At 37.7% G+C, this 17,043-nt stretch overlaps 1 protein-coding gene and 3 non-coding genes across 7 annotated transcripts; 1 reads left to right on the top strand and 3 right to left on the bottom strand.

Moving 5' to 3' along the window:
- Positions 1-3,568: 3,568 nt before the first annotated feature.
- Positions 3,569-3,640, bottom strand: Trnad-guc (transfer RNA aspartic acid (anticodon GUC)). Its single transcript has one exon. It is a non-coding gene; the product is annotated as a tRNA-Asp (tRNA).
- Positions 3,641-4,810: 1,170 nt separating this feature from the next.
- Trnad-guc (transfer RNA aspartic acid (anticodon GUC)) lies at positions 4,811-4,882 on the bottom strand. The gene has a single exon. It is a non-coding gene; the product is annotated as a tRNA-Asp (tRNA).
- An 853-nt stretch (positions 4,883-5,735) lies between these two features.
- Positions 5,736-15,364, top strand: LOC147761197 (uncharacterized). Of its 4 annotated transcripts, none has more exons than XM_087016247.1 (3): positions 5,736-5,848; positions 10,808-10,932; positions 14,206-15,364. In XM_087016247.1, exon 3 carries the CDS (start codon positions 14,217-14,219, stop codon positions 15,300-15,302), a length of 1,086 nt encoding a protein of 361 aa, XP_086872373.1. In that variant the 5' UTR covers positions 5,736-5,848; positions 10,808-10,932; positions 14,206-14,216; the 3' UTR covers positions 15,303-15,364. The 4 variants fall into 4 exon arrangements, with proteins under 4 accessions (XP_086872373.1, XP_086872372.1, XP_086872371.1 ...); XM_087016246.1 differs by lacking the exon at positions 5,736-5,848 and adding an exon at positions 6,150-6,564; XM_087016245.1 differs by lacking the exon at positions 5,736-5,848 and adding an exon at positions 6,150-6,568.
- Positions 15,365-16,115: 751 nt separating this feature from the next.
- Positions 16,116-16,188, bottom strand: Trnad-guc (transfer RNA aspartic acid (anticodon GUC)). Its single transcript has one exon. It is a non-coding gene; the product is annotated as a tRNA-Asp (tRNA).
- Between the last annotated feature and the right edge of the window lie 855 nt (positions 16,189-17,043).

The following is a 17,043-nucleotide window of genomic DNA, read 5'->3' as shown; positions in this document are numbered from 1 at the left end:
AGATTACGCAATGGATTATTTTAAAAAACACCTTTTTAACAAAAAAAAGAGGTAAAAGTATATTTCTTTCTTGGACGTTTCTTCAGGGATGTAGCCAATTCCAAAAGCTTGCTAAGATTCTGAAGTCTCAACCCTTCAAGCTTATACTATATTTTTACATTAGTACAGGCATTGGAAATTAACTTTTGGACCTTGTGCAAAATTGCTCATAGATTATTTGTACCTTGTTGCAGAATAATCAATATTACTGGCAAAACTGTAATTTCAACCCGATTAAGTCAGAGTACGTAAAGTATAACGTTTTATTTCTTAACCTTTGCAACCAAGTGGTTGAGGTAGTATGTTACATAGTTAAAACTCAAGATGAATAATAGCGTGTCTATATATTTTGAATACGTGTATAAATGAAATAACATAACACATGTAAAATGCAAATAAATATAATATATAAATAAATAGTAAAGTGTACAGTTTGAAAATATCATAAAACATTTTAAATAAAAGTATATTTATTAAGAAACGCTGAAGGCCTTTTAAATCAACATTTAAATGATATTTTCACCGCGGAATAATTGCTTTCGATTAGTATCGATTTTAGTACGCATTCCAGTTTAAAAAAGTGTAACCGACGCAAACCACGATTTAAGCCCTAATATGCAGATTAAACAAAGGGACTATACATGTAGTAAGCTAACACATCGCAAGCTGCAATCAAACGACTACAACCCTACGCTGAGACTCAATTTTCGTGAAAATTGGCCTAATCTGAAATACTTTCAAAACCAATACTTGCATAAATACTTGATATCAGTACTGGGAATACAATGCAAATATTTAATTGGTAAATTATCATATTTGATATCTTACAGATAAAAAACCTTCGATATAGATACTGTATCATTTATCATATTATATAAATATCTAAAATTTCAAGAAAAAATAGTTCTTTCAAGTAATAAATTTTGTACATGAGACATTCAAATTTACACCAGGATATAAATAAAATTCCTTTTGTAGAATGAAAATCCTATTTATAAAATACTCAGACATTTGCCAAACATATTGTATTAGTAAATATTAGTAAAAATAATGTGGTGGCATGGCTTTTTACTTTAAAATAGTAATTTACGTAGGTCTTAGGTTCAAGAGCGTTACGTTTTTGTCTACGGTACAGTGCGTTCTCGTCGAGGCTCAGGCGTCCCTATGGGCTCCTCCCCGACGGTAATTTGTGGTAAAGTGAAGTCACGTTCTTCCGAGGAAGATTTCCTTTTACCTGACTTGTGCAGTCTGTAGTCCCTGAAAATGGCGGACGTAGATTTCGTTCGCTCGACGATGTTCGGAAACTGGCATTTTTCGATCAACTTCTCCTTGTTTTGTTTCTTGCGCGCAGGCTCCGACCACTTGTGATACAGTTCGCTTTTTTTCTTCTCAATGAATTTATTCAAGGAGAACCTGTTTTTGCAGTCTTCTGGGAACACTCTCTGTCGAACTTCTTGCGCTTGCTGCTGCTCCATTAATTTCCTTTCCGCCACTCGAGTGGTCATTTTGGCCACAGCTAATCCAACGTTCCCCAGCGGTTTAATCTGACCCCGAGGAAAGTCAACAGTCTCGTTGGGAAGCGGGGTGTCCCTTGGAAACGGGCTAGGATCTTCAGGGTGTAAAACACTCTTCAGACCAAAAGGGTCTGATTTTTGTAACAATTTGAGTTTGGCAATTACCAAATTCCGATGGGCCTCTTCGATAAGCCTAGACCGTACGTCATCAGAATGATCGGGAGTTTCAACACTGCTTTTTGTTAATGTCACACCATTGTCGTGAATTTCGTATTTTTTCGGAAAGAAATGAACAGGCGAATCAGTCATTCGTTCGAGTCCCATTTTTACTTTCACGGCGTCCCATATGTCTTTGGGCTCCTCGATTTCTTCAGAGTCCTCAGTTTTTTCTTCTTGAGCTTTTTCTTTTGCAGTCTTGTAGTAGCTCTTCAAACTGTGTCTACGATAGACAGCCTTGTACGCTCTCATTTCTAACAGTTCACACCGCAAACGGTTCAACTCGTCGCTAGATTTCTGGTCATATTCGCGTCGCTCTTCTTTAATTTCTCTCATATTTTTGAAATGGCGCTGTTTTTCTCGATCCAACTTCTCTTTCGAGCTATACATGTTTCTTCGGTTCGTAACGCGTACCTCGAGAAATAGTCACTGTTAGCCACGCAGGCTGCCTTTTAGTGTCACGTCTGCATTACTTTAGTATAGCAATCTGCCTTTGTTGTTATTTATATGGGGTATTTGTATTTCTCTGTTTAATTATGGCGTATTTGGCCACACACTCAACGACTTCAGACCACGCTCCGGGGTATTTTAAGTAAGTCTGAAAAAGTCAAGTTACGCTGATTAAATAATACACGTTACAGTCTTTTGCTTACTTTTACTCAGTTAGCGGTCTAAATATCAACATTAGACTGTCTACCAGTACGACATTACGACACTGAAGTTAAAATGAGATTCAGTAAAAAAGGGGAAAGGTTCAAGAGCTCGTTATTCCCTGTGCACAATAAGACGCCATTGGCGAAGTTTTAAAGAATTGAGTCCCTGCGGAAAGGGGTGAAGAGTGAGTACCGTGGCACATAGAAATTTCGACACTACAGGGGGCAAATTTTGTGGACACTTAATGCGCGCAGAAATGCAATTTGTTGCTAATCAAATAAAAATTACAGAGAGAAGGATATGGTATTGTATTTGAAATGATAGGGATGGATTGGGAAAGTTTTGATTCAATTTTTGCTCCGTGTGGGATTTTAGTATGTTTGTTCATTAAAAATGGATTTTTCACCGATGTCCTGTACGAAATACATGTGCGAACTGCGACCTATGACTTTAATAAAAAAGAGACATAGGTAGGGAAATTATGTTGAATTAGATATGACTAGAGTAAGAAGACCCCCCTTGATGACACAAGTTCATGTGGGATTATTAATAAATCTAGAAATGAATAAAAGATTATGCCCTCTGTGTGAGAAAGGGAGGAGGTGCTATACAATCCCTTGTCAAAGTCCATTTTATTAATCAGAAGTCTAACTCTTCTACACATGCATATCCTAAGCTTATGATGAGTTTGGATGTATGAACAGTGGCAGATTTAGAGGGAGGGGTCAGGAGGGTCCTGACCCCACCCCTTTGGTTTCAGAAAAAATATACCACACCTCTTGAAATTAGAATCTTGACTAGCTGAATCATACCTGTAGTTCTTAACCGTACCACAGGGCACAGTTTGCCCTCCTAAACACCAAAAATATTTCGGGGCCCTATACAATGTAGCAGAACCCGAACCCCACGCCATGGGTCGGCTTCGCATCCTAGGCCTGTCGTTCCGGACCCCCTTCCTGGATACGTCCCTGCATAAGGTATACAGTTAAGTTGATTTAAAAAGGATTGCTGTAAGACAATAGTGCTGTACCTACTGCTTAATCTTGAAAACTCTTGGCTCCACTGTTACTTTTTAATTATCAATTCATTTGTTTTTTTTTTTCGGGAAAATGGGCTCTTTTGACGTCAGAATTAAAAGATAATGCCTCCCCGACGGGGAATTGAACCCCGGTCTCCCGCGTGACAGGCGGGGATACTCACCACTATACTATCGAGGATCAGCTGTTTATGTGCATTTATAATTTAAAAAGGATGTTTCTTTTTAGGGGTTAAACGTGGAACTTTTATTTTATTCTCCATGGTTCCATGACAAATAAACTTGGATAATTTAATGTCAACTGTAGACTAAGGTTTTCCTTTTTATTTGATTATCGAAGTAAATAACAGCCGTAAGCAGCGGAACATTAAAATGTAAATTCTATGTTGGCGCCGAATGCATGTAATAATACGTCGTGCACAGAGATATCATGACCAATAAAACCAAGGAGGACGCACCTAACGCGTCTGTGCGTAAAGTCAATAAGTTTCGTAACGTTTGTGCCGGAATGCCATTCCACATACGCTCCAAAGACGGTATGAGATCTTTTTTGCTTGCAAGGTAATCCATTAGTTATTCATTTCCGAGGATCCCACACATTACCAGTGAGGTTCTGATCTATGGATTGAGCTGGCCACCGGAGGGGGTTCTGGATTAAGTTCTCTAATAATCAGACAGGTGAGTTTTAAATTGGCTGCACGTGTATTAGATTTATCAAAGTCGCTTTTGAAAATGTGTAGAAGTGTTGAGATGCTTTGGATAAAAAGTAAAATGTTGAAAGGGTATTTGTAAAATCTACACAAAGGCGAATCTGAACACATGTACAAATAAAACTACAGTATATTTTAAAGATACATACAAAGTCAATTTTTTCTCACAGAAACCAACCAAAATGCCAGCATATAGTTTCAAGTAGTATAACTAAGAGAATTACCAAAAGGCGTAGTTTAATTTTACCCGAAAATGATGTTTGAACAGATTTTTCTGCTGGTATTCTTAGCTGTATGTCAATGGGGCAGGAAAGTAGGTCACGGAAGTAGGTTAAATTTACAACCATAAATTTAAAGAAAGGAGCAGTCTAAAGGTCTTTTATGGCTGATCGAGTGATCTATTCAGTTTATCCCTTGGCATGTCGAAATTATTTGAGTCATATAAGAATCTAGTAGAAGTGGTTTACATGTGTTACAAGGAATCCACGCTCCACCGATGCTCGGTTCGTATGTACCTTTAATACATTGGTAGCGGAAGGAAGAAAGCGATGTCTGGATCGTAACTTGAAAATATACACCGCCTTTAAATAATTAATTCATTAATTTCATTTAAAATTCCTCTTTTTTTCGGAAAAATTCCCCTCCTCGACGGGGAATTGAACCCTGGTCTCCCGCGTGACAGGCGGGGATACTCACCACTATACTATCGAGGATTACATGACGTTAAGCAGATTAATAATACAATATATATATATATATATATATATATATATATATATATATATATATATAAGATAATACAATAATACACCACATAGCGCGAAAACTGGCGTGGATGGTATATTTTCGGAAATAGTTTGACAAATATCAGCATTTAAATCTAAAGATTAAAGCTAGTAGTGAGAACAGAACAGCTATCAAAATGTAGACAACAACTTTTTTTAAAGAAAAAAAAAACATTGAAAGTAACCGATAGGTGAAGGGGAAAGGTGAGTGGGCTCGTCCAGAAAGTGGGGATGTTGCAAGAGGGAGGGGGAGAGCCCCGGAGAGGGTTACTGTGCGGGCGGAACTGCCCCAGGAGGAGGATATCCTTTTGTTCGATCCTACCTGCAAGGTGAAAGGTAACCCGTCTAACCACCGCGTTACTCTCTGTATATTAATTATTCATGCTGCTGGTAATATTATGTAGACTATAATTTTATGTCAACCGTAGACTTAGGTCCTCTTTTTTATTTGATATCAAAGTAAATAGTAGTCATTAGCAGCGGAACATTAAAATGTCAACCGAAGACTTAGATTCTCTTTTTGGTTGATATCAACGTAAATAACAGTCATTAGCAGCGGAACATTTAAATGTAAATTCTATTTTGCCATCCAATGTATGTAATAATACGTCGTGCACGGAGTTATCGTAACCAATAAAACCAAGGCGTGAAATATTTCCTCGTCATATTTTGATTTCGTTTAAAGATTACTGTGTCAAAAGAAGTGAAGCAAATAATTTTTCAGCTTGGTAGATAAGAAAGGCGCGAGACATCAGGATAAATTGGTGATATAATGCTTTAAAGATCCAAAATGTTGTAACCTTTCTGTATTTCCATAGATTGTAGCAGTACACGTTGGTTATTATTTGTAAGAGGACAAACTGATCATAAAATATCTGTCCACATTGGTAACAGGTAAGGATTCGTTTTTTCTTTTTTCGTTTAACATATTCATCTAATGTATTTCCGTAGCCAATACTAGTGTAAGCATGTGCCTATGAAAATATACATGTAAATACATGCACACTAATATTACCGGTATGAAATTATACGGACCACACTAGTACAAATGATTGTAAATATAGCAAAAAGGTCATTCTCATTTTCGAAATCATAAAAGTTTGTATTTCTTCATGTTAGAGTTGGACTTCGAATAATTTTAGAACCGCAGGACTACCAGACACAACCATCTTTCGCTGTGTGTGTGCGCGCGCGTGTGCGCGTAGGTGATTACGTGTGTATATGCGTGTGTGTCTCCATACCTACAATGATGCGAGTTAAATACCCGCGTCATTGCAATTCACATTTTAATATGCGGTCGCGCGCGGTTGGAGTAAAAGTGAATAGTCGGAGAAGATTTAGCATACGAAAAGGCAACGCATTGTATTGTGGTTAATATCACTCGGGGGTTGTCAGTTCACATGTGAAGTAAAGTCTATAGTTTATCTTGAAGCGACAGTGTTGGGTGAGGTGTCGCACTGAGAGGTCATATTTCACACCCAACTTATACACGTCGTACACGCCTGCGGGATTTAGCTCCTGGTAGAAGGCAGGCAGTAAGTCCACGTTAGTGCGTTAGAGGTTAACAGGAAGCCCATATACATTTACCTTGACGAAAAAAGATATGTCATGTAGGTAAGTCGGTGTTCGGTATCAAATCGGTATCAAAATCGGAGATGTTTATTTATGACAATTGTGCAAAGCAATGAATACTACATGTATATACATGTATGTTGTAATGCAATGATATCTCGTTTATCGTGTCATAAAATTTTACATCAGAAAATCAACTGGACAGAAATCAAACTGGCTAAAATGAGCCGATTTCGCTTTTAAAATGTGTAGAGAGAGCAACGTGTTGAGACTGTATAAAAAAGTAGAACATTGGGATAGTATTTGTAAAATCCACACGAAGGCGAGTCTAAACAAATATACTGGTACGCATGGATCTACAGTGTATTTATACGTGTTTAAATCCGCAATATATATATTTACAGCGGCGCTAATCTAATATGAAATGTATAATGGTATTGGGTGAAGTTTGTATAGGGGCAAATCTTGACGAATAAACATGCGTAACTGATTTGAAAATTTAGATTAGCCTCTGTTTATTTTACATAATAACTTTGAAACACTCGACTTTTCAAACATTATGATAAAAACATAATCTATATTTATTCAAATTAAACCTATTTGGGTTTTAAATGTTTTGGGAGTTATCTGTATCAGGTCTGTGAATAAGGAGTTCTTTGGAAGGATTAAAATTTTTCTTTTCACTGTCAGCTCTGAAACAAAATTTGACATGTATATAGGAATTTCACTTCAATTAATAATTTTACTGAAATCCAGTGTATCAATTTCTGGCAACAAATTTAACTAATCTAAGGGCTCCGACTCAGTCTTCCACTTCACGTGCACAAAGAAGCTTATGTTACAGAACAAACTCACATCTTCAGTTTCAAATCTAAAGTGTGTTTATTATGTACAAAAAGCCAGACAATAGAGAATAATAATTATTAATGCAGGACATAAGCAAATTAGATAATAACATGCTGACTAACTTAGGTGCAGGATTCCACAATTTTTCAAATTGGAACAACAAAGGGAATAAAAAGTTCCACTTTTTCAAAATAATAATAATAATAATAATAAAATGGATAAAATTAATAATTAATTAATCAAAATTAATAAATAAATAAAAATTTAAACTTTGGAATTCTTGATCTGACCCTACCACACGTCCCAGTACAGTGAGGCTGTAGTTACTGTCTGACATATGCCACGTCGACTCTCCCTCAATGAGGGTACTGTATTCAGTCTACATATACTAGTGCTAGTACTAATACGATGCCCACTTGCAGTCAGATATAATCTGTGGGCGCATTCAGAACACTTTGATCGCGGACTAACAGTTCTGCGGATCAAATATGGCCACCCCACTTGAATGCTTACCACCTAATCCCCGCGGGGAATCTATTCAGTGTGTAATAGGGGAGCATGCGGTATGCTTTCAAGTGGTTCGGCCATATTTGATCCGCGGATCTGTTAGCCCGCGGATCAACTTTGGTTGTGAATGCTGCCTCCGTGTCCCCGGGCCCAATTACCTACACTGTGACAAATCGATAAATCTCTGGTATACTATTACAAACTGGTCTGGTTATCAGATGAAGGTATTTTAAGGCAAACCACCATATATGTTATAGTCAGTATGTTTCAAAACATTGGAATGATGATAACCATAATTTGTCACCGTTTTAGTGAGTTGACATTTTTTGTAATAGTTTTTATAACCTTGTAATAGTTTACAACCTCGCAGGAAAAAAAACAGTTACATGTAAATTCAGCAGCATATACATGTATACCGTGCATATAAACAGTGAATTGCCAATTATTAAACGCTGAGTAACAATCTAATAATATTAATAAAAATAATAATAATAACCTGTAATGATTTCAATACATCTTCTTCTAGTTCTATAACTTAACAATGATTTATTGCAGTTATAACAGATGCTAATCTATGATGAAGGTAAGATAATAATAGCAATAACATGCTGACTGCTTCCACCATTATGTTTTCAATACTTCACCTGAATATTTTACCTGGTGGTCTACAGCGAGGACGTGAGGCGTTCCAGGCTATATATTATACGTAGTACAGTACTAGTATCGCGGTATATTGTTTGAAGACTTGTATGGTCGTGCTTGGTAAGCTATGCAAATCACCATGGCTGCGGATAGTGTTGAGTCTTACAAGAAAACCTCAGCAAAATGAACTATGCATTCTGTATGCTAAATTATATTATACTAACCCTTTACAAACAATACTTCAGCGGTCCCTTCAATTTATACTTTTTTTTACTATACAAAAGAAATTTAGCGTTACTTAAAACAGTAGCATTTTGTTAAAATGTGGTTGTAGGGATTGAAAACAATGTACCCTGCAAACAACCACAATATTCCACGGTTTCTTAATATTAATACACCAATACGACCTCTTAATTTTAAATATGCAGAACATAAATTCTGGTAGCATAGCATAACATAAATTCACCCCATAAAACATAAGGTAGAATTCACCAGAGAATCTACCTTTAATATTTATTCAATTTCCCTTCTTAGGTGTGAACACCAGCGCTAGACCATTTTTAATTTTTTTCAATAACGTCAGTCCTAAGCACGGGAAGAAAAAGGGAGGGGGGGGGGGTCTCTTTTCACTTTTTTTAAGCCAGATATAAATTACACGTACATAACGGCGCTTTATTGCAAGTAAGTCGTATTCAGATCGCGGGTTCAGGTCCCACTCCGCCAACGTCCAACAACAAAGATACTATTTTCCGTTATTCCCCGTTGGTAATTATTTATACAACTTATTTTTTTCTGCTCCCCTCTCTCCCTCCCCCCTCTCTCTTTCACACACACACACACACACACACACACACACACACTGAAAGTTTAATTCCTATTGTCTTTATTTACATTCCCTAATATTGTTTGATAATATCAATTTCTGATGCCATCATGTTTTTACACTAAAATAATTAATCTACTTTTAATAATAAAAAAACATGTAGTAAAAATAAAATGGGCAGGCCCGGTGAATATATCTCCTGCAAATGGTTATCTCGCAGAGATCAAAATTATCTTTATTGTCAACGTATATAAAACACCAGCGTCCATACTACCAGCAGCAGAAAGAAATTGCGTAACAAACCCAGCTAACCCTGGAAGTATCTACTCGATCATTTTCATCAGCGTGTCACTTTTAGTTAAATAGCAAAGAGTATATAAACACGCACGTGCACCGATTCATCTCTAATCCCTAACGAAAAAGTCCTATAGGATCCTATAAGATACTATATGGTTCTATAGGAAATTGAGCCGATTTCCTATAGAACCATATAGTATCTTATAGGATCCTATAGGACTTTTTCGTTAGGGATTAGAGATACTATATGGTTCTATAGGAAATCGGCTCAATTTCCTATAGGATACTATAGGATCTTATAGGATCCTATAAGACTTTTTCGTTAGGGATATTTTAATACACAACATTCACCCTTTGTTTTCCTATGTGAAAGAAAATACTTTTACTTTCGTTAGTATTTCATCTATATGTAAGATCTTACAGACTCTTGATCTTAAAGAAATAGATTCCATTCCGCGTGGCCATGCAGTTAAATCATACTCGCTCGACTGTATGGTCACGTGACCATATCGGCTATCTGATTCTAACGCACAGGGTATCATTCATTCATCGTTATCATTCAGAGCCTAAAGTTTTCCACTGTTGGACAAATAACTATATGAGAGAGTATTGGTTGTTTTGTCCATGACTGGATATACCTACCGCTTTTATTAATAAAGGGTAGGCCTACCGGAAGAGACGGGATTGTGCCGAAAGTGCGTGCCAGTCATGTAACGTCGAGTGGTATAAGACATGAAGCTTACCGGTCATTTTTAGCTGGGAGTACACGGGTGTGAAGCCGTGAGTGCGAAGTTGATGCGGTTTTTTCGACGGCATGATTTGATTATATTTTTTCTTTTTGCATTTTGAGCAAAGAATACTTGTAGAAGTACGGGGCATATGATATGAAAACGTGTTACGAAGCTTGAAGGTGCAAAATTGTGTTTTTTGTACAGTCAACTTATTTTCCAAAAAATTGCTGCATCGACCGACAGGGCGACAAAAGAACGTCAAGTTGAAAAACAGCGAGGCTACATATCGTTGTCATGTGCCAAAAGAATAAATATAATCAAACCTCGCTTGTAAGATTCTTCCTAAAGACCCTCATTGCTTATATGCAAAGTATGACATTTTTTATAATCAACACTATTTCGTGAATAATTCTGCAGATCCTTTCCATCTGGCAGGTTTATATGGAGCGTAATAGTAGAAGACAAACAGAAGATACGGTAGTGGTAGTTGGGTAAAAGACGACGAAGGAACTAACCATCATTTTTCCAAGCAACAGGCACCGAGACATACTGGTAGCAAGGTAAGAGAAGCATTAAAGGAATTTTATGTCGGCTGCGGGGTTAGTGGGGGGGGGGGGGGGGGGGGGGGGGGGGGGAGGATGAGACACCAGTCTTACCTTGCTGCAATGGAAGAATTGATTTAATACCCAGTAGTGTATTTATTTGATATACAGGTTCCTTGCTCACAACACCGGCCAGTAACTAGGATTGGCAAATGAGTGCATTTTTCTCCCTAATACAGTTTGAACACCAATGGCCAGTGTTAAATACAGTGTGTTTGTTAAGTATAACAACATTCTGAAATACAGCATGTTCACCTACCAATCGCGAACTACGGAGAGCCCACAGAAATAACATTAGATTAACGAAAGGAGATTTTTATTTTACCTTGGGCTCATGATATAATGGGTCCATGACCTAACGTTCTCAGTGATGTGATGTCACTTATTAGCCGGAGGAGGCATATTGGAGACCGGACATTTCGCAAAATGCAACGCCCACCTCCTCAATATATGGCCCATCTTACATTTTGGTCAACCGTGCAATTTGCAGTCATCTCGCCTTCTCGATACCATACAATGGATTAAGTAATAGCCTCCTTTGTTTATGGCTTTTTAGTATGTATGATACCATCGTGTTACACAGAGGTGCCTTTATGCTTGGACATAATCCAAGCTTTATGTGAAGTGTAGGACTCCGGTTAGAGATGGGAGGCGCGTATGGGACTGTCACTATTTCTGGTTCACCTACTATTTTGATCATCCAATTGTATAGTTAACACAAAGCAAATAATACTTACATTATATGCATCTCTCTGCATGCACAAGAGTATTTCAGATACGCAACGCGACGCGTTCACACACACACGCTCGCACGCGCGTGCACACACACAAACACGCAAGTTGTGTATCTACGTACATAATGCTTTCACTATATCTATTTAATATATACCAGCACAGAGGATCACTCTATTGCAGCCTTTCCTCTACAAGCCAGGTGTCAATACTAGTTAAAACGGTACACATGCACATATTATGTAAACACCAGTATTTTGAACAATAAATGACACACGGACACCGCGACAGGTTAATTGCTTTTTGTTACAATGGTATTTCTGTAGTTAAAATATATGCAGACGAAGCGTCAGAAGGGACAATGCCTCTTCTCTCTGTTTTGGGGACGGATTGATTCGGGGTAGACTTATTATTTTTGTAAATGCCACCAGACATTGGAGGAGGGAGTGTAGGAGAAGAAAATGTGTCGTTTCCACGACCCCCGACTAATGCTTTGTGGTGGAATACCCGGGGATAGAGTCCTCACAGCTAGTACAGGAATTAACTGTGAAGACAGTCATACTGTATTTTCATCATAACTCGTCACATTGCGTCCTCAGACCACGATTGCAACTGGATGAAATAGATGTGCTTTGGTCTTACATGTTATTATTTTCATGGACCCAAGCTGAGGCATACGTAAGTCCATAGGTGCTCTATTTTAAATTGTGCTTGGACAGAATAATCGTTATTATGTCGAAGAACTGTGCAATGTGTCGAAAACCAGAGATGCATGTTTGTATTTTGATTTCCATTTTACTGCGACTCTTATCACAAAATAATTGACTCGCTGACAATTAAACAATAAGTAAGTTATTATAGTGGAGTCAAGTCATATTTTAGTGCTCAAAAGGTGGTGAAACTTTTTATACTGGACATTATATCTGAGATATCTGTACAGAGAGAATAGTTTTGAGGTTCCCTCTGTCGTTAATGCCTCAGAACTTGTGTAACCCAAGGAAGAGAGGGTTCAATAATTCATTTATTTATGCGTTTAATCTTATTGTTATCACAGCATTGATGGCCTACCGGAATATTCCATAATTTTGAAATATAATAGGGTATGTATCACTATTTTATTTCTCCTCAAAAGTTCAAGAAGTAAAGAAATACTATAATGCATGTACATGTATCATTACTATACTCTATTTCTCCAAAAAAATTAAAGAACTGTTGAACTGTGTTCAGTATAAAATTCATTACTGCGACAAGCACAACGAGTGATGTGTTTATTACTCGGTAGTATATGAAGCTAATAGCGGAGAACACGCGATTAGAAATGCCGGTGATGTAAACTACAGCCTGCAGTAGACACTGGGGGCCTTTCTTGTCCTAGTTAAATGGCTTATACACAGAGGATTACTCTATAAATGACATGATGGCATCTAAATGAATATTTATGTACATGATTCGCAGACCTTACGGAAAGTGACTGACCTGACTTTTAGGCGAATAAATCCTCACACGCTACCCCTGTTCTCTGTGTAGTTCTACTTCAGTATCTGATGCAGTACCACCTTGTATCACTCGGATCTCAGGGTTTTTATAAGGTGGAGGGGAGAGGAGGGGAGCGTAAGGATTTTTTACTGTCGTTTCGCTCTTCATGCCAAAAGTAATATCTAGGGCATAGGAAAAGCTTGTTTCGCTTGTCATGTTGTTTTTGACAGGAAAAAGACAGTGCCTCCGAGATTAAGGGCAGGCGATCCCCAACTGCAGTAAGAAAATAATTTATTCTTACTTTTCACTGTGTCAAAAATTACTTGCAGAAATCCTCTTTTCGGAATAGACCAAGTTACAATGATATCAGAAAATTGTGAAGAGGTGATTTCTAATTTAAACAGGCCCGTTTTTTAAGAAGAGATTCGTGAATGGCCTGGGAATGGCCACGAATGTGGTGAATTCCCCCCTGTATTCCTTTCCAGTACCGTCTGTAATTAACAGTGCTTCTGTTCTGAGATAGCAAAAGACCTGATAAGCGGAAACGTTCTCATTTTTACGTCTGGGTTCAGCTTACGACTTTTGAATGCATTTTTACAAATCAAGTTGTATTTTTACTTTAACCCTTAAAGTTATAATAAACTTTAAAAATGTAGACAGTTGACAATGTACAGTGGACATAACAATATTCATCAAATGACATTAGTTCTAAACATATTATAAAGACTCTGTGGTCATATTTGTACTACATGTAGCGTATTTTACAGTTTATGAATGCCGTTAATAAAAAGTGAGTTAAACAGGCAATGATTGTGAGTGCAAAGGGGGTGCTATAATAATAATAGTAACAGCAGTAGATTGGCACTGCTGTTGTAGGATCGTCCTACAGACATTGACTGAATTTCGGATTAACTGGATTTTTGACTTGTGATATCTGAAAGCTCTTCTGCTCAATCAAGAATTCAAATCCGCCCTTGTTAAGGTGATATTTCAACATTTGTTGTTTTATTATTATTATTTCAGACGGCTCTGTGATGTCTGTGACAATGTGCTGTAGATGGGACAGGAGACTAAAATCGACATTTGTCAAAACGCTGGCGATTGTCGTCATTATTGTCCAGCTGACAAGTTTCTTAATAGTGACTCAACCTCACGGAAAAAGTGAAGACAGGCGACAAGCACCATTGAAAATTAATAGCATACACAATTCCGACGCATTAGCTTTATCGCGTGAGGCAGAAAGAAACGAAATATCGGAAAAGGAAGAAGATGCAAACAATGACGACAATATTTTTAACGGTGACGACAAATTGGAATCGCACGTCGAAAAAAGCAAGGCCGACGTTCTTATAACTGGCTGTCCGCGAGGTGGCACTACAGTCACGGGAGAGATCGTCGGATTTGCGAAACACACGAAATATTACCATGAACCCATGAGCACCGACACCAAGAATTACTGTCCGGGACAGATGCAGAAACCAGAGGCTGAACGAAAGTTAGATATCATAACCAAAATCAAGCCAGCGCCCTGGGTGGAATACTTTCAGGATCTTTTCTCGAAGTGTAAAACAGGGGACAGCACACTTAGGGTGGTGATCAAGGACCCCTTGGCGTTGAAATATTCCGACTTGCTTGCTGACGAATTCAATATGTTGGTCGTCGTAAAAATCCGTCATCCAGCGAGCCTGATAGCCAGTGACTGCGCTAGAAGTCAAAACTTCAAACGAAACGCCTGCACGGATGAGAAAATCGATAGTTTCTTAGAGGCTCGAGTATTCCAACTTCGTATTCTTCTGGATTTGTACAAAAGGTTTGCCGACACGAAGCCTGATCAGTGGATGTTTCAGAGACACGAAGACTTTTGCAGAAATCCCAATAAGGCGTCGAAGGATATATACGATTTTGTAGGTTTTAATTACACGACGCAGATAGAGGAAAGAGTGAAGTATATAACCTCTGATAAAAATAAAGACAAAACAAAATCTTATCACCAGATTAAGCTAAACGCTCTAGCTCAGATAGACAGGTGGAGGACGGTCCTCTCCCTCAAACACGTCCAGAAAGTGAAATCTGAGACGGAGTTTTTCTGGAAGGAATTCTATACAGAAGAAGATTGGTAGAATGAGACAAATAAAAAATAATAAAATAAAAAACATGAATGTTTTTGTTTTTTTTAATATTGATCAATGGTAAAATAAATGCAATTAAATAATTAATTTTTCTTTTTTTAAACACGTGCTCGCTTTAACATCTTGATTTTTTAACGGGATCAGTCAAAAAAAAAAAAAAAAAAAAAAAAACTTCCTTGGCTTTTGTGCTATTCTGGCTATTGTGAATTTACGGAAACCAATACGTGGACATTTACAAAAACTCATCACAGCAATAAAAACTACATGTAGAAAAGCACTCCGAGAGCGCAGACCTCCGCCAAGGCAGCAGTTTTTGATATTATTATTGATTATTGATTGATTATTGATCCAGATCACCACCAAAAACTAATCACTTCTAAGTTAACCCATTTCTGAGCTACCCTGAAAATTTCATCCAAAATCGGTCCATAACTTTTGGAGTTATGTTGATGATTGATTTTTGATTATTGATTGATTATTGATCCGGATCACCACCAAAAACTGGTCATCTGTTCCTTGGCCCACTTCTGACAGTTCCTGAAAATTTCATCAAAATCGGTCCATAACTTTTGGAGTTATGTAGATGATTGATTTTTGATCATTGATTATTGATTGATTATTGATCCGGATCAACACCAAAAACTGATCATCTCTTCCTTGGCCCACTTCTGACAGTTCCTGAAAATTTCATCAAAATCGGTCCATAACTTTTTGAGTTATGTTGGTGACAGACAAACAAACAGACAAACACGGGTGACAACATAACCTCCTTGGCGGAGGAAATTACGCAAAAATCACTACCACCTCCCCGACGGGGAATTGAACCCCGGTCACCCGCGTGACAGGACGGGGATACTCACCACTATACTATCGAGGATCAACTGTTTGTCATGGGTGATGAACAAGCTTACATATATCCTATCACTAACGATACAACTTAATCCTCATGCCATTGTATTTTCTAGTTTGTGGTTATCAGCGGCGGATTGAGGCCGTCTTCTAGGTCTTCCGGAAGACGGTCAGATTTCCAAGTTTACATTGACGGTAAATACCCGTTGTCGGAAGACGGTCAAAAATGGAGGATGGGTCAACAAAAAAAATTTGAAAGGCTGGCAGAAAATATTTATTGGATCCGCCCCTGGTTATATAAACAACTGCACCTCTATTCTTATTGTTATATATTTGTGTCATCCAAAGTATCTTAATATATGTCATCATGTAGTCTCGAAAAGGGTGAATGAAAGATACTGGGATGCAGAACTGTTTTTTAATAGAGTGGCAGATTGCAAAAAAAAAAAAAAAAAAAAGAAATACAACTGTGTTATAACAAGAAAATACTGAAGCAAACCTCAGGTATTTTATGATTTCGCAGATTCATTGTAATCAGTAGCAAAAAAAAAAAAAAAAAAAAAAAAAAAAAAAAAAAAAAAAAAATTCTCCGAGACGGGGGAGGCTATTCACCCTTATAGTGTCAAGGCTTAAAGCAACTGAATCTGATAATTAGTAAGATACCATGATCATTAGTGTGCGACATGATACAATGCGAACTTAATTATTTTTTGCACGTATTCTCAAGGGGGTTGAACTCTCAAGTAGGCCCTACTCCTCGCTCAAGGCTCCCGGTATTGCGGTAGATGTGCTAGTTATTCTTTTACCTACGCAATTCGTTTTTACGTGCGCGATTCTCACAGTGGAATCAACAGGTTTGCTTATACATGTAGAAGTTCACTGA

Source organism: Lingula anatina, chromosome 6 (assembly GCF_051362555.1).
Source record: "Lingula anatina isolate TDL-2025a chromosome 6, LinAna3.0, whole genome shotgun sequence".
NCBI classification, from domain to species: domain Eukaryota; kingdom Metazoa; phylum Brachiopoda; class Lingulata; order Lingulida; family Lingulidae; genus Lingula; species Lingula anatina.
Note: the sequence above shows the minus strand (reverse complement) of the source record. Positions and strands in the feature narration are given on the sequence as shown.